The 22,910-nt window shown below is 49.1% G+C and overlaps 2 protein-coding genes and 1 long non-coding RNA gene across 5 annotated transcripts; 2 read left to right on the forward strand and 1 right to left on the reverse strand.

The window, feature by feature from the left end:
* Positions 1–447: 447 nt before the first annotated feature.
* Positions 448–8,270, reverse strand: Lyzl6 (lysozyme-like 6). Of its 2 annotated transcripts, none has more exons than NM_001356472.2 (5): positions 8,204–8,270; positions 6,138–6,323; positions 4,375–4,533; positions 3,280–3,358; positions 448–771 (listed from the first exon to the last, which is right to left on the reverse strand). In NM_001356472.2, exons 2-5 carry the CDS (start codon positions 6,274–6,276, stop codon positions 702–704), a joined length of 447 nt encoding a protein of 148 aa, NP_001343401.1. In that variant the 5' UTR covers positions 6,277–6,323; positions 8,204–8,270; the 3' UTR covers positions 448–701. The 2 variants fall into 2 exon arrangements, with proteins under 2 accessions (NP_001343401.1, NP_081359.1); NM_027083.3 differs by having other exon boundaries at positions 8,114–8,270.
* A 45-nt stretch (positions 8,271–8,315) lies between these two features.
* Positions 8,316–18,393, forward strand: 1700072I22Rik (RIKEN cDNA 1700072I22 gene). Of its 2 annotated transcripts, NR_131109.1 has the most exons (3): positions 8,316–8,691; positions 16,510–16,603; positions 17,986–18,393. It is a non-coding gene; the product is annotated as an RIKEN cDNA 1700072I22 gene (long non-coding RNA). The 2 variants fall into 2 exon arrangements; NR_131143.1 differs by lacking the exon at positions 16,510–16,603.
* Positions 18,394–18,888: 495 nt separating this feature from the next.
* On the forward strand, positions 18,889–19,960 carry Rprml (reprimo-like). Its single transcript, NM_001033212.2, has one exon. It carries the CDS (start codon positions 19,161–19,163, stop codon positions 19,512–19,514), a length of 354 nt encoding a protein of 117 aa, NP_001028384.1. The 5' UTR covers positions 18,889–19,160; the 3' UTR covers positions 19,515–19,960.
* Positions 19,961–22,910: the final 2,950 nt, after the last annotated feature.

The raw sequence follows: 22,910 nt of genomic DNA on the forward strand, positions 1-22,910 counted from the left end.
ACTGTTACCTGCTAAACCATTCTGCTGGTTCTATAATAATTATTATTATATTATTATATTATTATTATTATATTATTATTATTATTATTAATCTAGATTCTCAGTCGTTCCAAATCTTTGGTACCTGTTATCATAGCTTTGTCTCAGTACCATTTTCTCCACTTCAATTCCTGACTCTCAGCATGACTGGCTGGTTACCTGTATTTGATCTTCAATTTGCCTTTAAAAACAGTTGTCTGACACTAACTAACCAATGTGTATAAATTTTAGTAAATATTTTGTTGCCCACTGCAATATTTGTGGATGTCTCTCTTTCACCACCTTAATTGTGAATACCTAAGAGCACCATACATTTGTCTTCCTTTTTCTTGGATCTAGAACACTCTTAAAGTGGTAGGTACACAGATGTAACTGGAACTAATAACTAAATAAACACACGTATGTTTAATAAATTTTGAAAACTATAATTATATTTATTTGACATCTTCTTGGTTTACAAATGATAGGAACAGAGGAACTGGGCCTGGCTGAACACAAGCAGGGAGCCGAGGTAAGATATTTCCCTCCAGGACTCTGGTCAGTTTTACTTGCAAGTGGGAAGAGAAAAAAGTAACGGGTGAAGGCAAGACAATGAAATAGTGAAGAATGTCCAAGGAGTACAGGGGTCCTGGAGTGACTCCCCAGTAGGTCTGCACCCTGGCTCATCCCAGATGGCATCCCGTCATCCAGTAGGAGAGTGGTCGTCCTAAACAGTGCAATTTCCATTCTACCCTGGAGAGTGAAAAATATAAGGTTTTTGCTCTCTGTGTAAGTGCTGTTTCTCCACGCACTAGTGTGGGAACTAAAGAGGTTGGGGGAAGGAGGGGGAAGGAAGCATAGCCCATGTCTGGCCAGACACTTTCCACTTGGCCCCGGGTGGGCATCTAAGCCACTGACTCCACTCGGTGGGGGTGGACAAGGGGCAGCCCTGGGACAACACCCTGTAGCCCCGGGGTTATGGGAGAGAGGCTGAGGGAGAGAGGTTCCCACACAGGCGAGAGTAAACGCAGATGAACAGAGACAGTCTATGGTTTTAGAGCTTTATTGTAGAAAAGCAGGGGGAAAAAGAAAAGGTAGAAAGAGAGAGAGAGAGACCGACCATGGCCAAGGGGAGACAAAGGGGAAAGAGAGAGAGAGAGAAGAAAGGCTAGAGAGTAAGAGGGAGAGAGTAAGAGGTTAGAGAGAAAGAGAAAGGAAAGGAGAGGAGACAGGAGAGTAAGAGGAGTAAGAGCAAGAGAGCAAGAGATCAAGAGAGTGAGGAGGGGCCAAACAGCCCCTCTTATGGTGTGCTGTTAGCTTTACTGTTGCTAGGTAACTAGGGAGGAGTTTAGCCTGAAAGTCAGAAGCTTGGGACATTGCCTACCTGACTATTAACCATGCTTCTCTTGTGGGGGATGTGGGGGCGGTAACTTCGACAGGAGCCAGAGTTCCAGGAGACATGAAGGAACGCCTTCTGTCCCATAAAGGTGAATTATCACCACCGGGTCCCGGGGTTCCACACCTCAGCTCGACTAGAGACTAGGCCATCTGTGTATAGCCCAGTGCACAACACACTAGCCCAGTCTTTGGAGTCCTCCCTGAAGAGCAGCCTCTAGAATCCCCTTCATTCCTAGCAGGGCCAACCCTTCTGATTCTTTAAGTTTCCCTCATCCCTTGGGCTTACCTTTTCCCCTTGTTTAGTAAGTATCCACATTTTCAAATCCTCATTTCCCTTCAAAGGTGGGTAGCACTATTCTATAGGATTTAGAGTTAGTTCAAACCCAAGATGCAGTCTTTGAACCTACCCTTCAGAAAGGAGCAGCCCTCATAATCATTAATGGTCTTTCCTGGATCTTGCATGCTAGGCTCATAACTCTATAACTCTAACTCATTCCTGTAGATGGAGCCATTTGTATTAGTTACGTGTCCAGTTTGAAGCACAGAAAAGTGGTCCCCTGTGCATCCAGCCTCGAGGAGCTAAAAGTTTTGGGGTATCTGTCCCACTAAGGGGCCCCCTTTAACAGGAAACATTGTGTATTATGAGAGACCCCTTGCAGGAGAGACATTTGTATTATTTAAATCCTCTCCTGCTTTCAGCTGATTGGAACAAGGAGAAAACCACTGGTTCATACTGGACCAATTAGAGTCTCTATCTCTGGAACTTTGACCAGGACTTGTCCAACTGGTCCACTTAGGGCTTTAAGTTGCAGACTTGGGAGGCTATAGTCTGTCTTGTGTGTCGGGGAGCAAAGGATTCTGGTCTGCAGAGAACAGAGGCTTGCATATGCAGTGAAAGCAGAACTGGCCATGGGAAGCCTCTGTCTTTTTCCTAGCTTCCCCTGCGGTTCCTGCCCTCTCCTGAGGCCTAGTTGTTGCATCCCTTGAGTGGGCTCAGTAAGCAACCTTCTCGTGAAATAAATTTCTGGGCTGGGGATGACCTGAGTTGGAATTCCCCCAAAGCCACATAAATGCTAGGTAGGCTTCCCTGCCTGCCTGTAATTCCAGTGTTCAAAAGCTGCGACAGGATTTCTGGAGCTAACTGGCTAGCCAGACTATCCAACTCTGTGAGCTCTGGGTACAATCCAGAGATCCTCCTCAGACTCCTGCCATCAACATCAGGCCTCCACACACATTTATGCAGAAGTGTGCAGGAGTTACCCTCCCCCCACACACACACACACACAAACACATACACATTCACTAAAAATAAATAACCAAAAGCATCTAAATGTATGAATAAAAAAGGTTCCCTCTGCCAGCTCAAGTTGCTTTCTCTTATTACAATCAGAAGTTATTAATACAATATTAGAGAAGGAACCAACATGGGTATTAGGACAAAGAGTACTAAGGCCATCCAGTACCCCCATCTTTTTCCTTTTATTTTAATTTTTTGAGATTTTTTTAATGTTTCTTTTGTATGTAAGAGTGTTTGCTGGGTGGAGGTATGAGCAGGACCAGTGGAGGCCAGGAGAGAGTGGTGATTCCCCTACGACTGGAGTTGCTGGTGATTGTGATCTGACCTGTGGTTCGAGGAATTGAACCAGGGTCCTCTGGAAAAGCAGCCAGTGGTATTAACCACTCAGCCATCTCTCCAATCCCACATTTTTCTTAAGCTCTGTAAGGGGTTGCCCACAACTCTTTGGCTGCTGCTCCTTGCTCTGTCATGTCCTTCTTGGAGCTCTGCCCACTAGCTTCAACCCATGAGTCCTCCCAGTAGTCCTCCTACCAGTCCTCCCACCAGTTCTCCCACATTCTCCTCACCAGTTCTTCATCCCTCCTGGTCCAGACACAATCTTTTTTGCACAGTGAATGGTTGAAATGAGGTTGGGACTCAGTAGTTCTGAAAAGAAGGAAGAGGTTACCTGTGATGGGTACAAAGGCTAATCCCAAGGACCAGACGAACACTGTCTTGTTGACCTAAGGCTTGAGCACTTCCAGGTTAGTCAAGGCCTCCATCCTAGGGACCACTTAGATAGCCCTACAGTGGCTGGCAGAGATGAGAAGCGGGGCCAGGAGGAGACTGGACTTTGGTCCCTGCTCTTTCTCTAGTCAAGGTAGGTAGTGGCTCACCCAAAGTCTGCAGGATTTCTGGCATGAGGGATGCCAAAACAGACAACGCAGAGACCAAAAATGGTCCTGCTTAATGGAGAAAGGAGGCTTCTATAGGTGAGAAGCCCAGGGATATCAGGGTAGGAAGGATGCAGCCACCCCGTCAAGCCTCTTGGATTAGCTTTGAGACAGGGACTTTGTACTCAGCTTTTGATCTGCCATTAGCCTGGGTATTTCAAGCCACAAGTCACATTCATTTTTAGACTAACTGCCTCCCTCTCCCTCCTCTCTTCTTCCCTCCCCCCTACTACTCCCTTCTTCCCTTTCTTCCTCTCTTCCTCAGATAGTATCTCATTGTATGACGCCAGGCCAGCCTTGAGTTTCTGGACTCTGACACTCCTCCCAGTCCAGCCTGCCGAGTGGATGGTACTAGATGACATCATCATACCTTGGTTCTCCTCTGAGCCTGAGTTTGCTCATCTGAGAAGTGGGGCTCATAAACAGTTTCTACTGTGTGGAAGGGCGGATAAAATGCCTGTGCATATCTCTGCTTACTATATAGCATGTTGTCAGTGTGACAGCAAGGCCACGCCTGGCTATGAAAAGTCTTTCTGGGCCCAAGGGACCCTCAGACCTCTTGCAAGGATGGAACAACTGTGGGGTTATTCATCTGCTCAGTCAAGGGATTCCTTGCTCTTTAAACCATCCCTGGAAGGACATACTCAGGCAGTGCCTGGGAAGAAAGGTCCTGTAAGTAGAGCCTAGTCTCCTCTCTCACCTCTCCCACCCTAGGGCTCCCAGCCAGACCTTGACAGTCGACATGGCAGAAGTTCTCCGAATGACTCTGGTAGTCGTTGCACCAGTAACGACTGTTGATCTGGAAGATGCCATAGTCGAAGCTACCATCAACGTTCTCGTTCACCTTTGATATGTTGAAGTTGCTTTCCACAAAAGCCAAGCACAGCCCTTAGAAAAGAGAGAAGAGGGAGGCTCTTTAGCAAGGATCTAGACTGAGTGGGTAGGGAGTTGACATAAAAGGGGGTGGAAGCAAGGTATCAGGAGAGAGAACAAGGCCCAAGAGCCTAGCTATGCCTGAAGAGCTAGAAAAAGCCATAGGCTTATCTGTCCCATCCTTCGGTCCATTTCCCCCTCCATTTTATAGCCATCCCCCCATCTTTCCACCTACTTATGTTTTATGCATTTGCTGAGTACCTACTGTTTGCCAGGAGCTATGCACAGCCAAACAGGCTCGTATTGACTTCAAGGGGCCTAGTACAGATTGAACAAAAGTACAAAAGTATGGGTTTAACACAGAGAGAGAGGGGGCTGAGGGGGTGGAGCAAAGGGGAGAGCAAGCGAACAGGAGAAGTGGAGAACATATCAAAAGGCATGTATGTACAAATTTTAGATGGAGCAGAGAGTTCCCTCCCACACAGCCTTTGCATTGGCTGTTCCTTTGGCCTGGAATACTTTTCTTCTGGTCATGTGGTTCTTTCATTCAGCACGGCCCATTGCCACTTCCTCGGAGCCTTCCCCTGACTTCAGTTTCCACAGTGTTACCCATGTACATGTGTGTGAGAGAGAGAAAGAGGAAGACAGGAGAAAGGAGAGAGTCAGAGGGAGGGAGAGAGGGAAGTAGGGAGAGGGAGAGATAGAGGGAAAGGGAAAGGGAGGGAGGGAGATAGAGAGAGAGAGAGAGAGAGAGAGAGAGAACATGTTGAAGTCAGTTCTGTCCTTCAGGACCTCTCCCATTTCTGCGGCTGCACTGTGTATTCCACACTAGCTGGGCCTGGGAGCTTCAGGTTGGTTTTTCTCTCTCTCTCTCTGCCACCCATTTCTCCACGAGTGCTGGGATTATAGATGCATAAGAAATCGTTTTTTAACTATGCATATGCATGACTGTGTGTATGTGCATGTGACTGCAGGGTGCCCGTGGAGGCCAGAAGTGTCAGGTCCCGTGGAGATGGAGTCGCAGATAGGCTGCTTCATATGGGACCCAAACTCAGGTTTTCTGGATGGGCAGAGCATGCTCACAACTGCTGAGCGTTTCTCTGGCTCCCACGTTGTTGTTGTTGTTGTTGTTGTAAGTCATTATTTTAAGGATCAAACTCAAGTTGTCATGCTTACAATGTGACAGGTGCTTTCACCCCCTGAGCCATCTGCTGACCCCCTTAAGCTTCTCCTTTGCTTGTTTGAGACAAGAACTTGCTACCGAGCCCTGGCTGGCCTCAGAGCAATCCTCTTGCCTTCAACTCTGGGAACTGCATGCCTGCACCACATTCTTCACGCACATGCCGCCACCAGCCAACACTGGGTATCCGCGTGAGTGCTCGCTGCTGTGCTAGAATGTAAGCTCTGTGAGGGAAAGAATTTGGTTCACCTCCAAAGCAGTAGTGCATGGTAAGAGCTCAGTTAATAGCTACTGGCTGAGATGTGACATGTTGGGAGAGGCTTCTTGTTGCAGGGAGATGGTTCTCTGAACTCAACTTGGAAAGACAAATGGCGAAGGAAGGCAGGTAAGAGATCCAGAGGAGGGGTGGGGAGGAAGGAGCCAAGGAGATGACACTCACAGTCAGGCAGGGAGTAGCCCTCAAACCCATCCAAGTCCTCTTCATACAGAATCTTGGCCAAACTACAGCGATGGATGATGTTGCCATCATTCACTACCAGAAGGCAGCTTGCCACACAGATGAACAGTGCCTTCAACATTGTCCAAGGAGACAGGGCACTAGGCAGTCTCTGAGAGCCTGGGGGATCTGAGAGAGAAACCAAATTTCCTCGCTCACTCAATGTTCAATACCTGGTAAGTTTCAGTGCTCCCCACTCCTCAACCTCGATGTACATACACCCCGAGCCTACCCTGGAACTCAGTATGTAGCCAGCTTTCAGCAATCCTCCTGCCTCTACTACCAGAGCCTTAGTATCACAGGTAAGGGCCTGTTCTTTTATGTTCGTATCATGTTTTTTGTCTCGGAAAATTTAACATAAGAGGAGAGAGAGAAAGATTGAGAGAGAGAGAAATCTCCTGATCCTCCATATACCCATTGCTCAGATTCAAGAGTTCAAAATCAAGACCACTCTGGCTTCAGTGGCTGGTCCTCCTCTCATGGGTATTTAGGCACAAGCAACGTTTGGGTAGCAGGATGGGGAGTGAGGTTGGCAAAAGTTAGAGCAGATTTTGTTTCACCAGCATTTGTGGTATGGATTGAGCGTGTGCCTTCAGAGGAAGGGCAGGGACACGGGATGCCAATATGCCCCAACCCATACTCCCAGATACATGACATATGACCTTCACCACTGCAACCTCTGCCTCATGCCATTCCTGGAGGGCTGCTTGTAGGTTTTATTGTTTTGTTTCTGTATAAATGCATATCAGAAAACAAGCGAATATAATCGTATTATATAAATAATCTTCGCTTTAATGGTGTGTATGCCTGTGTATGTGTGTGTGTGTGTGTGTGTGTGTGTGTGTGTGTGTGTGTGTGTGTGTTTGAAGATCAAGGACTCTGAATTCCCACCCACTACCAGCTATCAAAGGCTGGGCTGCTGTATGACTTTGAACAACATACTTACTTCTCTGGTTCCCATGTGTGAAATGAAGATCTATTTACTAATACTTGCCCAATCAGAACGGTGTAATGAATAAGATAAATAATAAACAAAAAGATATGGTTTCACATTCCTTACAGAATGGAACCAGGACTCCTATAAATGTGGCAGATTCCCAGGCTACAGTAGGAGCATAGCCTGGGCAGTGATTGGTTTGAATAATGACTACTATTGGGGCTGGTCTGAGTTGGTGGAAGCTGGAAAAATATCAGGGCTTATATACATGGCCTTGGTCATTCCCGTATTGCGTAGCAAAACCCAATGTTTTGACTTTGCAATTAAAATTAACATTATCAGTGAGGGACAAAGGGACACTCTGCACCTCTGGATGGGAAACCTCAAGATGCATAAGCTCTAATGAGGTGTTCTGGCCACAGATGGGAAGCCTGGGTCCAAGCATAAAGAAATGAACCTAAACAGAAGGAAACATCTATAAAATAACTGGGTTCTGTCCTTCAAAATGTTCATTCTGTGAGCGCACACGTGGGCTGGTCCTGCCCTAGGATGTGTGTCTTTCTCTTTAAACTAGGTGTATGATGCTGAGGGCAAAGGCCAGGATCCCTCCCTCTCCTTCATCATATGTAGGGATGACGTGGCCTCTCCGGCGGCTTTGCTTGCCTTCTGGTCTCTTGATTTGTCCTTGTCACACAGCATGCACTTAGGACATTCTCTGGATGCTCTCACTACCCTGCTCTGGTGTTGCAAATAGAACAGATGAAGTCCTGTTAAATCAGACTTTCCGGTAAATAGCAAATATCTGTTTAATTCAGATATGTCCTGCAGCCCTCCCTACTCTGATGCAGAATGCACCTCAGAGATAGGCTTCCCCAAGCCTTGGGATGCAGGAATGTCTGGCTTGGCCCATGGAGCCCCTCAGGGATTCCCTTTGGGGTGATAGTAGTCCCCGAATGTGGCCCTATCCAGCTTCAAAGCATACCTCTCTGGCCCTAGCTCGCAGCCAGCCCAGGCCCTTCTGGGAGGATCTACAGGACAAGATGGTTTGTGGCAGGAGCCTCCTCTTCCTTACCAAGCACTCTCTGGCCCCATCTGGCTAATAGTTCTCCTTCGTCTCAAGAAGGCATGTGTTCTTGGCCACCTCAGCCTTCTGGAACTCTGGTTCTGTGACATCATCACTCTCCAGGAAATATGCCGGTTTGAACTGTGCAAACTGTGCAGGCTTTAGGTAGAAATGGTAGATGGGTCTGGAAGGCAAGGTGTAAGGCGGACCAATGGGCAGAACCCTGATACCTCCCTTCCTTTCTGAGAACAGGACAACCTTAGTTTCTAAAGAGGACCTACACATCCTGCCCCTGGGCTGCAGGGTTTGTGCTTATATTCTGATTGTAACTCTGCAGAGCTGTGGGACTTTGCTCAGGACCTATACCCTGCATTTTGATTTCTGTGGGCCCCTGTGCAGCTCCAATCTTTTGTAGAAAGTCTGTGGAGTCCAGAATCCAGTCCAGAAACAACCTTCAAGGACCCACACACACCTTCTTTTCCTCTCTCTGGGACTCAGTGAGTATCCCTTCTTACATAAACAAATTTGAGTTGTGTTTCTGTTACATGCTCACAAAGAAGACCTACCTACCTACTATAGCATGGCAATACTTTAGAATGGTGCCGAAAAAATATTTAGAAATTACTATCATTAAACAAGATACATTTCGAGGAAAGGTAATTACGGGTCAAGCATGGTAGAGAAACATAGTGTAATTTAGAAGTCTGGAAACAAAGCTCAACTGCCTGAAGCTGGTACTTGCTGTGCTAGCCAGCAGCCACTAGAGGGCAGAAGCAGCCCATGTCCAAGAAGACGTGGATTTAAAGTTTGGTTTTGCGAAATGCCGTCCCTTAGATGACCTAGCCTCCCTCTCGGAGTTAGCAGGCACCATTCTCTTTTTCTTGGTACAGCCTGAATGTCGGCTTGGGTTCCTTTGGTTCAGAATCTGCCTTGTTTGTCCATCAGCAGTAGGAGAGTTCCCTGTGTTCCCAGACCTTTTTTTTTTTTTTTTTTTTTTTTTAAGGGGCAGCAGGTTCTGGTTTGTGGAGCTGACAGGCAACTTAGTGGACCAGATGCTGCAGCATCACCGACTTAACTAGCTTGCTTAGCATATGGCAAACAGTGGGGCACGGGGATGAATGACTCAATGAAAGAGAGGGGAAAGAGACAGGGAAGTGCCCATGGATGCTGCAGACAAGCCTCCCTCTGAGAACAAATGTTGACCCTGAAATGAGCCCCGCCAGTGGGATACAGCGCTCAACACAGCAGGCAGGGAATCCATTTGTCTTCACAGAGCTCCTAAGAATCAGCTGCAGAGAAGTTAAGCCATCCCAAAGTCTCAGAGCTGGGAGGCGGTAGCCTAAAGCTGAACTTGTTTCCGACGACGTTACCAGCAGGCTTAGCTCCCTCTCAGGAGCAAATTGTCTTTTTTTTTTTTTCAAGAACTCTGTAGCCCAGGCTAGCCCCAAACTCATGATTCTCTTCCTGCCTTAGTCTCTCTAGTCCTGATGGGCTTTCTGTTGAGCACTAATGTCCAGCTCTTGTTATTTGAAATAGCCACATTTCATGTTGCAAATCTGTGATGTAGCTTAACATGTTCCCAATTGGTTTTTTTTTTCCATTTTCTGTTCGTTGAGAGTTGAGTCTAGATGCCTAATTAGATGAAGGTTTAAACTTTTGACAAGTCTAGCTGTCTTCCCAAAGACATTGCTTTTGGTTTTAGTTCTGTTATTGTGATTAAAATGTCCTGACAACAAACAATTTAGGAGAGAAAGGGTTTGTTTTAGCTTGCAATTCCAAGATACAGTTCATTACTACTAGGAAGTCGTCGTAGAAAGAGCTTGGGACAACTGGTCACGTCACATCCCCCAGTGAACAGTGGAGAGAAATGAGTGTCTGCATGTGCTTGCTTGCCTTCTTGTGCTCAGATTGCTTTCTCCATCTTAAACAAGGCAAGATCCCTTGCCTAGGGAATGGCGCTGCCAATACTGGGTAGGCTCTTCCCATATCAGTTAACTTGGCTAAGACAACCCGGGACAGACATGTCCACAGAGCAGTCCAAAGTAGACAGCCTCTCTCTCTCCCTCTCTCTCTCTCTCTCTCTCTCTCTCTCTCTCTGTGTGTGTGTGTGTGTGTGTGTGTGTGTGTGTGAGACTCTCCTCCCAGATGATTCTAGGTTGCATTAACATCACAAGCATGTCATGTCTTTCTTTTGTGACATTGTCAGTGAGTGGTTGTCGGTCCTCAGTGTCTAGCCCTGCTATTTCAAGCAGTACATGCTCTTAACTGCTAAGATGTATTTTCAACCCAGTCTCCCCCCCCTCTTCTTTATAATTCTTATGAAGCCGTTTTCTATAAAAGCCTTCATGATGTGTATTTTCACCATTGCAGACTATAAGATCTCTGCTACAACCATTTGGTTCTGTCAACGTGGCACAAAACCAGCCGCAGATAGTGCACCCATAAGTGAGTCTGTCTGTGACGCTGTAAAATTTTGCAAACACAGGCTGTGGCTAAACTTGGTCCATCAGCTAATCACTGATCCTTCTTATAAACAATAATGTATAGTGTGTCTCCTTGGAAACTAACCGTTGTAGTGTTGAGCAATTGTGCCTTGTGATGGCAGTTTTATACCATTTTCAGAAGTAGGATCCTTTTTCAAATGGCGCGTCATAAAAATCCATCTAGCCAGCGGCTGGAGAGATGGCTCAGCAGTTAAGAGCACTGTCTGCTCTTGCAGAAGATCCAGGTTCAGGTGTCAGCAACCATGTAACAGCCATGTAACAACCGCTAACAGCCATCTGTAACTTCCGCTCTAAAGAGTCCATTGCCCAGTTCTGGCTTTCATGGGTGCTGCATGCATGGGACCTGGGTTTTTTAAAAAAAAAAAAAAAACCTTAGTAATAGCAGGTAAGATAATGTCGTGAGTGTACCAAGACAGCCAGGCCCAGAAACAAACATTTCTCAAACCAGCCCCTTGCTTTACCTTTTTGGTTGTCCAGAAGAAATCATATGGCTGGTTCCATCAGTGTGAAAGGTGTGTGTCCTAGTTAGGGTTTGTATTCCTGCACAAAACATCATGACTAAGAAGTAAGGTGGGAAGGAAAGGGTTTATTCGGCTTATACTTCCACATTGCTGTTCATCACCAAAGGAAGACAGGACTGGAACTCACACAGGGCAGGAACTTGGAGGCAGGAGTTGATGCAGAGGCCATGGAGGGGTGCTGCTTACTGGCTTGCTTCTCCTAGCTTGTTCAGCCTGCTTTCTTAAAGAACCCAGGATTACCAGCCCAGGGAGCTGGCAGTGCCCACAATGTGCTGGACCCTCCTCCCTTGATCACTATTTGAGAAAATGCCTTACAGCTGGATCTGATGGAGGCCTTTCATCAAGGGAGGCTCCTTTCTCTGTGAGAACTCCAGCTTGTGTCAAGTTGACCCACAAAAGCGGCCAGTACAGTATCAGAGGCTACCTAACAGTGCATCAGGTCGCAGGCAGAAGGATCCCTATGCCCGAACAGTTTTTGGGGGGGTGGGTGGGTGGGTTACAAGACTGAATACAAGTTTAGCCTGAGCTACCCCTGGACCTGTGCCCCCAAATCCAGAGTTCCATATCCAGCCTTCGCAGGTCCTGATGCAAGTGATGAGAGACTTACATGCCTGGCCCTTCCTTGGGCCAGCAGCATCTGACTGCCATCAAAGACTCACTGCCAAGCCTATGCTTGCAAGACTGAAAATGGTTTCCCACGCTTAAGCCCGAGTTGTCATCGCTAAGCTGCTTGGGAGTCCAAAGCTTCTTTTCCCGTGTTCCACTAGCCTGTGGCACTGGTCTCTCCTCTGGTGCCCAGCATGCACTGGCTTCCCCATTGTAGCTGTCACTTTCAACCAGCTTGTCCTTACCGCATTTCTCTGCCCTTCCTCTGTGGCCTAGCTGTTTATGGTATGGACTGTCTATGGTATGTATATACACCGTGATGTCCCAAAGGTCCCACCCTTTATATTGCTCTGAGACAGGGAGCCATATACCCCAAGCTGCTCTCAAATTTGGCAAGTAACAGAGAGAGGGTGGCCTTGAACTTCTGACCCACCCGCCTCTGTACCCCAGAACTGGAATTACAGGCACGCAGTGCTATGCTTGGTTTATACCAAGCTGTGACTCAGGCCCAGGGCCTTATGCAAGTGTTCGACCTACTGGGCTACACACCCCCAGCCCTTCCTTTTGTTTTTGTGAGACAAGGCCTCATTCGGTAGCCCAGACTTTACTGGAAAGCATATGGGAGCTCACCTGCCTGAGCCTGCTTACCATACCCCTCCCCATGCTGGTATTAGAGGCATGAGCCACCATGCCCAAACTAGGGGCCCCATCTCTTTAAGGTTCGACCATCTCCTAGTTCCACTACCACCCTAAAAACAAAGTCATCGACACATGGACCCTTCAGGGACATTTCAACCATATTCGAACTTCAGCAACCATAAAGCAGCCCTGATTTTCCCTTCAGCTGTCTGCCTTGGCAAATATCCCCCAAGGGTCTGAGCTAACAGGGACCCACAGGCTCCTCAAACCCTGTCATTAAGGGCTGGCATCTCGCTCCATTCCCTGTTGCCCTGGCTGGTGGGGAGGCTGCTGCACAAACGGGCAGCCCAGAAGGAGCCTTCTCTCTCTCCTTCCTTCCTCCAGGCTTCTTCTTTCTGCCCGGGAAGCCAGATGCTTTGCGGTTTAATTACACGCTGCAGTTGGAAGTACAGACTGTCAGTGCTGGAGAGGAAGGACCTCGTTATAGATAATAGCTAGCAGCGTTTATTGAGCACTTACTCTGCACCAGGTGCGGAGCCAGGCCTGTTTCCAGGCGTGGCCTTGTTTAACTTCTGAAACGTTGTCTATGTCCTACATAAAGGAACTGAGGCTTAAGAGAGGCTTCAGCAAATTTCCCAGTGTTCTAGGCACAAAGCATCAGTTGATATTAGCAGGGGGGCAGGGGGAGGGTCTCATCGTCAGATGCCGCATCCCGAATTTCCTTAGAGAACTCACAAACAACATGATGTATTTAAGGTCCTAAGAGTTCCTGCAGTGTCTCTTGTATCGCAGACTTCACAGAACCTCTGCTCTGGGGAGGGCAGTCTTGAGACTGTAGATAATGATCAACCTCCTCACCTACAGGTGGCTCATGAGGCTCAGGCACTTTGGGGACAAACCAGACAAAGAAAGACCCTGGGATTCATGCTTCTCCAGACACAGAGCACAGGAAAGCAGACAACAGCCTGCCTGGTTCACTAACCTGTTTCTGTAAAGAAAATTGTAAGGAAGACTTTCTTGTGTCTGTACAAGTGTGTGTACGTGTGCCCACACACGCTCGTGTGGGAGCAGGAGGCCAACCTCAGAGGCTGTTCCTCACGCACTACCCCCTCCCCCCATCCAGACACATAAACACCTTTTTTTGTTGTTGTTTTCTTTTGAGATAGGGTCTTTCACTTGTGGGACCCTACCAAGTAGGTGAGGCTATCTGGCCAATGAGTCTTAAGGGGCCTTCAGGCTCTGCCTCCGTAGCTCTGGTATTACACGTATGTAATACAGTATATATGCACAACGTGCCCCACCTTAAAAAAAAAAAAAACCCATAGTCTGTAAGGATCAAACTCGGGTCCTCGTGCTTTCAAGGCAGGCATTTTACTAGGCAACCTCTCCAGCTTCCTTGATTAATGCCTGAACCAATCCAAAGAGGAGAGGAGAGTTGGTTTGTCCAAAATCACACAGCCAACTGTGTTTCAGCCCTGCAGAAACAGATTCTAGATCTCTAAAACACTGATGTTCTCTAAGACACGGACCAACTGGACATAGTGTGTCACCTGTTATCCTGCACCCAGGAAGCCAAGGCAAGAGCATCCTGAGTTCCAGGTCAGCCAGGACTATGTAGCCAAATTGTCTTAGTTAGGGTTTCCGTAGTGGTGAAGAGATACCATGACCAAGGCAACTCTTTTTTGTTTGTTTGTTTTTTGGGTTTTTTTTTGTTTGTTTGTTGGTTGGTTGGTTTTGTTGGTTTTTTTTTTTTGGTTGTTTGTTTGGTTGGTTAGTTGGTTGGTTTGGTTTGGTTTGGTTTGGTTTGGTTTGGTTTGGTTTGGTTTGGTTTGTTTGTTTTTCGAGACAAGGTTTCTCTGTATAGCCCTGGCTGTCCTGGAACTCACTTTGTAGACCAGGCTGGCCTCGAACTCATAAATCCGCCTGCCTCTGCCTCCCAAGTACTGGGATTAAAGGTGTGTGCCACCACCGCCCAGCAACCAAGGCAACTCTTATAAAGGCAAACACTTACTTGGGTCTGATTTCTAAGTTAGGGTTTTACTGCTGTGAAAAGAAACCACACAGCCAAGGCAACTCTCACAAAGAACATTTAATTGGGGCTGGCTTCCAGGTTAATGTTAGGTCCATTATCAACAAGGCGAGAGCATGGCAGCATCCAGGCAGGCATGGTGCAGGAGGAGCTGAGAGTTCTACATCTCTTTCCAAAGACAAACAGAAGACTGACTTCCAGGCAGCTAGGACAAGGGTCTTAAAGCCCATGCCCACAGTGACACACTTCCTTCAACAAGGTCACACCTCCTAATAGTGCCGCTCCCTGGGCCAAGCTTGGCAGAGTCCAGGCAGACGTGGTAGTGGATAAGGAGCTGAGAGTTCTACATCTTGATCCAAAGGCAGCCAGGAGATTCTCTTCCACTCTAGGTGGGTCTTAAGCATAGGATCTCAAAGTCCGCCCCCACAGTGACTCACCTCCTCCAAGAAAGCCACATCTACTCCAACAAGGCCACACCTCTTAGTAGTGCCACTTGCCATGGGCAAAGCATATTCAAACCACCACAAAACCCCTGTCTCAACCAATGAACCAATCCTAAATCAGACAGGTGGCAGAAGGTGAGGCATAGAGTCTCCGGTACCTATGACAAATATATTTGTTCCTCAGTGCACAGTGCTTGTACTCTGCACTGGCTTGTACAATCTGAGGGTCTCCCTCTGCCCTCCACCCACTTGCCATAGCAGAACAGGGCTGGCAGCCTAGTAGCAACCTCATGTAAGCAAGGGTGAGCAAAGCAACCAGTGTTTAGTTCTGTACCCAGCGCAGTAAAAATGTCACTGGCTTCCGTCCTGTCTGCCAACTGGAAACATGACACCATTTGGACAGGAACTGGGCAGAAGGCAAATTTGCCTGCTTCAGGAAGAGCTTGCTGAGATAATGAATCATGTAAATAGGACCCGAGAGGACTTCTGGCGATGTAAATTCCAGTCCGGGCCTCTCAGCCTCTCTGGAGGGCGCGCTCCTTCCACGGTCAACTATTTACATTTTTACAGGGCAGAGAAGGTATAGGTGGGTATGTAAATGGACTTGGTCTTACCATTATTGAAATAGCTCGCATGTGCGAGGAACGCTGTACTTACCCTGTTTACAGTGGCGATGGTTTCTAAAGTCAGCTCACGAGGGCATTTCCCCCATGGTTCAGCTAGCCAGCAATGGTAATAAGGAGGGTTTTATTAACCTCTTTGCCCAAGGGAGGATCATTGCTTACCAACCCTGGTGGCCCACACATGCCAGAAGGCTAAAGGTTAATTCAAGCAGCTGCAGGGACAGTACATTAACAGCCTCTGAGTAGCCCATGCAATTCCTCTTGGGGACCAGATTGTCCACATGGCCCTTCCAGAGCTGAGAGAGTGTGACTGAGGTAGAGGGTAAAAATAGTCCCACGTGGGTGGCAGCTGCCCCAGAGGCACCTTCTTCCTTCTCTCTAAAGGAGGGTGGCGACCCGGGTGGCAAAGTTGCTCCTGGGTTCCTGAGGCCCAGCCCTACACTTTGAACTTCCGATCTTCCCGACAGTGAAACGCACCCCACACAGATCTATCCACATGCATCATGAGCTGGAAGGAGTATGGTTGTCAGTCATCCGGGTTTAAATACTGTCTGGGCCACACTACCTGCTATGACCTCAGGCAAGATTTCCCTCCTTCTAAGTCTCCAAGGCTTGCTGTGAGACCATGGCCACGTGAGGGTTGCTGGCGGGTTTCATTTTTCTTCCCTCTCCCATCTACCAGTTGTTCACCTTTTAGTGCATTCTTCAAGTGTGGCCATAAGGAAAGCCAAGCAGCCCCATGGAAAAGCTGCTGAGAGGGAAGGATTGAGGTCCCCTCCTGCCAACAGGCAACTAGGGGACTAAGGGAGTGCGGTGGTATGAATGAAAATGGCTTCCATAGACTCAGGGAATGGCACTATTAGAAGGTGTGGCTTTGTTGGAGAAGTGTGTCACTGGGGAGACACTCAAACCAAGCCCACACTCTCTCTTCTTCCTGCCTGCTGACCCAGGTGTAGAACTCTCAGCTCCTTCTCCAGCACCATGTATGCCGGCGTGCCGCCATGTTTCCTGCCACATGACAGTAATAGACGGAACCTCTGAACTGTAAGTCAGCCCCAGTCAAATGTTTGCCTTTGTAAGAGTTGCTGTGGTCATGGTGCCTCTTCACAGAAATAGATGTCTAACTTTTAGATGACTGTGGCCTTAGCCAAGACCTGGAGTTCCATCCTGTGAGGGACTCTATGCCAGAGCCTAGCGGCTTCTATATCCCTGTCCCTCAGGTACTGTGAGGGGACCAGTGTCGGCTCTATGTGAAGGGATTTGCAAGGCAGCCATTGATAAGGAACGCCTTTACCTGTCAGGGTTCCCACAAAAATTAAGAGTTCAGGAGGCAGGAAGAAGGCTCAGTGAGTAACATGGTCAGCACACAGGTGTAAGGACTTGAGTTTTGCACACCTGTAATTCTAGTGCTGAGGAGGTGAAGACCGGAGGCTCCTAGAGGTCAGGTAGTCTGGTGGACTTGGTGACCTCCAGACTCAGCGGGAGGCCCTGTTTCAGAACTAACATAGAAGGAACAGGAGCTAAAGCTCCCTGACGGATGCTTGCCTCACATGTATGACACGCAGGGGTCACTCCTTAGTTCTGAGGGGAGCGTGGGGGGGGGGAATGGAGAAAAACACTTACCTTTGATCTATACATACATAGGGGGGAGTAAAAATTAAGAGTTCATACACATCAAACTGTGCCAAATCTTGCCAGGATTCATGGTACAGACAGAGAGTGTGTAATGACCTGGGTTTGGGTCATACAGGACGCCCATTTCTGAGCTGAAGGAGCCTGAGAGCCTAGGTCTACAGAGGCAATGGCCAGACTGTATGTGAAAAATCAAACCCTGATACTACCTGAAAGCTAAGCACAGTCCCTGTAGCAAGCAGGCTTGAACTTGGCAGGCAGCTGACAGCATCCCTAAGTTTGTCCCTAAATCCCAAAGGACACGGTAGGAAAAGCAATACGTCCCCACAAACTAAGACTACTCTATGCCTCCCTTCTGCTGAGCCCAAGGAATACTTTTCTGTACCCCACCCCCAGGCCTGCCTGCCTCTACGCAAAGCTTCCTGCCCCGCCCCTCTTCAGGCAGCTGGACATAGGCAATTGGCTGACTCTTGTCCCAGCAAGAGCGGGGAGGGGGGAGCCGGGTAAGAGCCCAGGCTTGTGTTTAGTTTGGTGATCTTCGCTAGCTTCCAGGGGTCCTAGCTCGCTCTCTCTACCTTCACACTACAGGTCAAAGGCAAACATCTCTCAACCTTCCTTTCACACCAAGTTACCCAGCAGGATCTACCCAGAGTGATGGAAGGGTAAGGGGGGCAGGAAGGAAAGATTGAGAGCTTATGGAGCAGGGCATTTGCCCCCACGTGTACTGAGTATGCTCACTGGAGCCGGGTTTCCCTGAAGTCCCCATACTCACTCTCTACTTCTACCTTTTGCAGCAGACAGCTGGACTACAGCTGGACAGAGTCAAGGACATGGGCTGCGAGTGCAGATTAAACCTCTCCGCCCCACCCCCACCCCCGCCCTGCCTTAAGCTGAGCAGAATAATGAGCAAAGGAATATAGGAGCATTTCTCTAAAGAAATTCTGGTGCCAAAAGCAAAGCACAGACTGTCTGAGCCAGATCCTTGCAGTACAAAACAGCATGTACGCTACAGTAGGCAAGACGCTGCATTCCCGGACACAAATAGAGACAACCAGGAGGAGGTTGTACCTAGGTAAGGACACTGGCCCACCCCAGACAGCAGGATTTTGCAGTTTTAGAGGGTTTTTCCCAACTTTTGCTGATCCGTGCTAAGTGATCTACAATGATTATTTCTATAAAATAAATAAAATAGAAACTCCGCCAAATGACTTAATTTTAATAAATATGTTAAAAAGAGGTGGCATATGGGGCCATGGTAAGAGGCAAAGAGCTCTTAGCTGTGACAGCCTTCAGCCAGGGAAAAGCTGAGAGGGGCCAGCAGAGACAATGTGGCACAGTCAGGCCACCCAGAGCCACACCCGTTGGAGTGGGCAATGCCGTGGGCCAAAGCTACCCCCCACACACACACACACAGAATGTAACAGAATGAAAAAGGCTCCAGACCGCCCCCATCCACAGTTCTGGGAACCCGCACCTTTGGGGCAGCTTTCGGCCCAAAACAGACAGCCTAGAGTGAGTCAAAGATTACTTGGCCCGAGGGCAGGAGCTGCCTGAACACTCTGACCCTGTCCAGCGGGCTTTGCGCAGACAGCACGCTGGGAGGGGTTCGTGTCCCCGCAGCTTGGGCGACGCGAGTGGGTTGGGGAAGGGCGGGGCGGGGCGGAGCTCGGCGGTTGCCAGGGGCGGGGCAGCACGGCAGTCTCGGAGCTCCGTGGGCGACTGCCACGCACTGTTGGCTCTCTCAAGCTCGCGCGCCGCCTGTTGCTCTCTGCTCCTGGCCGCCGGTTTCCCGCTGGGGAGGTAGGCGGACCAAGAACCGCAGCGCGCGTGGGCGACTTCCCGCCTTCCTCTCCTCCTGGCGCAAGGGTAATCCAGGGACCCCCCGGGCGTCCCCGACAGAGCGGACGCCGCCAGCTCCCGGGCGCGTCCTAGCCTGCGTTCTCAGACCCCCCCCAGGCACCACGCCGGCATGAACGTGAGCTTCCTGAACCACAGCGGCCTGGAAGAGGTGGGTGGTGACGCCCGAGCCACCCTGGGAAACCGCAGCCACGGGCTGGGCACGTGGCTAGACTGCTGCCCCGGCGGCGCACCACTGACCGCCAGCGACGGGGTCCCCGCAGGACTGGCGCCGGACGAACGCAGCCTGTGGGTGTCGCGCGTGGCGCAGATCGCCGTGCTTTGCGTGCTGTCGCTCACCGTGGTCTTCGGCGTTTTCTTCCTGGGCTGTAACCTGCTCATCAAGTCCGAGAGCATGATCAACTTTCTGATGCAGGAGCGCAGGCCCTCCAAGGACGTGGGCGCCGCCATCCTGGGACTATACTGAGCGCCGGCCGCCCTTGCCAGAGTTGAAGCACCGCGAGGAAGAGACTACGGAGCCTCTTTCTCAAGGCTTTGGCCGCTGCCTGCGATCAACGAAGTACCTCGCACCACCCGGGTCTGGACACCATAGGACTCAGCGGCGGCGGTGCGCGAAGGGACTGTCATGCCAGACTCCGTCCTGTGTGCGCTCCAGCAGGGGCCGGGGACGCAGGGTTCTTCACAGGTTTTTTACAAAGAGAAGTTCGGGGCAGAGTGGGAGACAGGGATGGGGAGACGCAATGCGGGGCTGAGGTTAACTATGGCGGGGATGTCGGCCGTGTTGGTGGGGGCCAGCTCCAAGGAGGGCTCAGGGAAGAGGTGCATCGCTGAGATTTTGCATCTGATCTCGCATTGCGTCTGAGAAGAAATTTTGTAATAAAACCATAGCCGTCGGGCTTCCTTATACATTCTAACTGTGCCGTGTGTGTGTGTGTGTGTGTGTGTGTGTGTGTGTGTGTGTCTGTGTGTGTGTCTGTGTGTGTGTGTGTGTATAGGGAGGAGACCGTGACCTACTTCTTGCCCAGTTTGGTCCATTAAAGGAGCTATGGGGCAGATAGCTCTGAAGCTCCCTGGTTCTCAGACCAAGAGGAGAAAGAAAGGAACTGTTTTATCTTTTTGGGTTTTTTTTTTAAACGTTGTTTTTGTTGTCTTTTTTTGTGTTTTTGTTTCCTTTTTCCTACAAAGAACTGTTTTCTTCTACACTACTACTGTAGAGGAGGCAGGTCCTTTGGGGCAGCCAGACACTTAATGAGATTAATTGCTGGAAATTTTAGTCATCTTCATGAAATGGAAATGGAAAAAGAAAGCGAACAGAATTTTGGGGAGGGAATAAAATAAACATATCAGATAAATTCATTTGGGTAGATGGGGCTGGGTCTAGTAAAATTCCAAGCTGAGCCCAGAAGCCCCATTTAATGGCTTGTTTTACCCCACCCTTACGGATGGTAGATGGATGGAACAGTTCTGTCCTGGAAGGAGACTTGGGGTGTTTAAGATGAGGAAAATGGCCTCCAGGTGAAGTTGTCTTCTGAGTACTAGACCCTCCCATTTAAAAAAATGCACCCTCTAGTCCCTTATAACCTGAAACTGAGTTCTGGAGGGGACTTGGTGCTTACTGGCCAGAAGGAAGGGAAGGGGGCCATCTACAGCAAGCCTTTGCTCTGGGGTACAACTGAGTCCAGGCCACCACAGGGAGGAAAGCCCTCTTCCCTTAGGCTTTTCGACCTATGTGCACCCTCTTAGCCAGTCTTGGGCATAAAGTACTTGGAAAGGGCTCTGGGGAACCGAGCTCAGGTGCCTCCCTCTCCTCGCCAACTGGGTAGACCTGAAGGAGGATGAGAAAGAAGATGGCTGAAGCCTTCCCTGGCTTTAGAATGGATAACGGAAGGAACCTTCTGTCTTTGGCACCAGTTAGGCAGGGAAAGGAGGCAGCAGTGTGGGGGAGGGGGTATATCATAAGTGGTGATTGCATCCGAAGGATTTAGACTCCTCCCAGCTCCCACACAGCTCTGTGAAGTCATCGATATTAAGATATGTCCTTCCCACCACCCTGCCATTCAGTCATATACCCAGGGATTCATCCATGTGATAGACAGGCCAGCGAAGCCAGGTCCTGCAGAACCCTTGTTAAATAGCTATGAGACAAGTCCCATAGCATAGAAGGAACACTGGGGTTCATGGGGTGTTCCCGTGTGCATGATGACTGACTGGCATTGTCTCAGGTAGCTTGTCTGATTCAGTGGGAAGGGGCTTGGAAGATGGGGGAACTTGGACACTGACTCTGGACCCCTGGCCTGAGTTGGCACAGGTGCCTGGAGTCTGGGCCACCTACTGGCTGGGAATATTCCATTCAGACCACCACAAAGAAGTCTCTTCAAGTCCCAGAAGACAGGGGCTTGGGGAGGAATAAGGCCTTCCAGTGAACATCGAAAACTTCCTGAAGCAAAAGTGTGACAGAGGGGAGGTGGCTCACGAGTTCAAGTTCTTGAATTTGCTGACAAACTCGAAAGCCTTAGTGGAGAAGCCTTGCAGGTCCACGGTCATTGTTAACAAAGACCTATCTGAGATGTATGAGTGTTTTACTTGGTTTTGAGTCAAAAAACTCCAAGGTCTCCCTATATAACCCAAGATGGCTTTGAACTCAAAACCTTCCTTCCTCAGTCTCCTGTGTGCTGAATTTACATGCATGCACCAACACCCTAGGCTTACCGTGAATGTTCTGCTGTCCATTTCTCAGTGTTCAAGCATGCATTCACAGGCAAATATGCACGGGTACTTGCTTGCACACGAAGGTATATGCAAAGGCCACGCTCAAGGAAGAAATGGCAGCAGACACTTGTTCTGGGGAGATGAGGAGGAGCAGCCACACTTGTAACCATTCTTATTCCTGCAGCCTAGAAGGGGTAGAGGGGTACCTCAGGCAGAGAGGAGGAAGGCAGGATTGTGTGAGGTAGAAATCGGCGAGGCACGGCTCTGCAGGAAGAAGAAAGGTGACCCAGGATCAGAATCTTGAGCCTTGGGGACTTTAGAGGAAAGCACTTCCTGTGTCTCCAACCCTTGGATTCTCCCTGTGAGACTGGCTTAGGACACAATGGCCAAGTCTCAGAAGGTCTCAGATTCAGCACGGAGAAACACAAGACCCTGGTCTGTGATATCCTCGCTGTTCTGTTTCCTGGCTCTGTGACTTCAGTGAAGTAGCTCAACCTCTCTGTGCCTCCGTGTCACCTGCACAGAAGGAGTGGTAAGATTCAGAGCTCCTATAACGTGCATGTGACGTAGCCAGCACAGGACATGGCCCTTAAAAGACAGTCAGCAAAGAAAACTACCAGCATTATGGCTATCTCTGTTGAATGTATGAGCTTTGCCCAGTAAAATGGAGCTGGCTCTGAAACAAGGACCCTGGACAGAAAGCTAGTAATAATTACACCCAGACCTCACAGTGGTGTTTTCAAAGTACTTTCCTAAGGATCTAATTTGTGAAGCACCGGCTTCATCCACATTCCCATTTTACAGAAGAGGAAAATGGGACCCAAAGAAGCTGCCTGAGTAACACTAAGACCCTGCCGAGTAAGAGAAGACATCACCTCAGTTGCTGTTATGGGAGAGGAAACTGAGGTTGCCTTTAATGGACTCTCTCACGTTCACTCTGTCAATTAGCATCTACAGCAAATCTACTATAGGTCGGGTTCTGGGCCAGGGGTCAGCAAGAGCCCAGTCCCAGCATGCTATCCCTAGGGCAACAGCAACAGTCCTGGGATAGGGCAGCTGGGACTCAGACATAAGTACCGTCGCAAGTACCGTCGCCTACAAGGTGATCCTGGAGCAGAGGAGTTGGGAGTGCTAACACCCACACTTCCACTCC

Source organism: Mus musculus, chromosome 11 (genome assembly GCF_000001635.26).
Source record: "Mus musculus strain C57BL/6J chromosome 11, GRCm38.p6 C57BL/6J".
Classification (NCBI taxonomy): domain Eukaryota; kingdom Metazoa; phylum Chordata; class Mammalia; order Rodentia; family Muridae; genus Mus; species Mus musculus.

Excerpts from the sequence above, each read along its gene's own strand:
- Lyzl6 (NM_001356472.2), bottom strand. The coding sequence starts at position 6,276 with ATGTTGAAGGCACTGTTCATCTGTGTGGCAAGCTGCCTTCTGGTAGTG. Across the intron at positions 3,359-4,374 it reads CTGCCATGTCGACTGTCAAG|AACTACTGAGTCCCAACCTC; the intron begins GTCTGGCTGGGA and ends CCTTCTTTTCAG. Across the intron at positions 772-3,279 it reads CCAGGAGGGATGAAGAACTG|GGTAGAATGGAAATTGCACT; the intron begins GTGAGGAGAATG and ends TTCACTCTCCAG.
- Rprml (NM_001033212.2), top strand. The coding sequence starts at position 19,161 with ATGAACGTGAGCTTCCTGAACCACAGCGGCCTGGAAGAGGTGGGTGGT.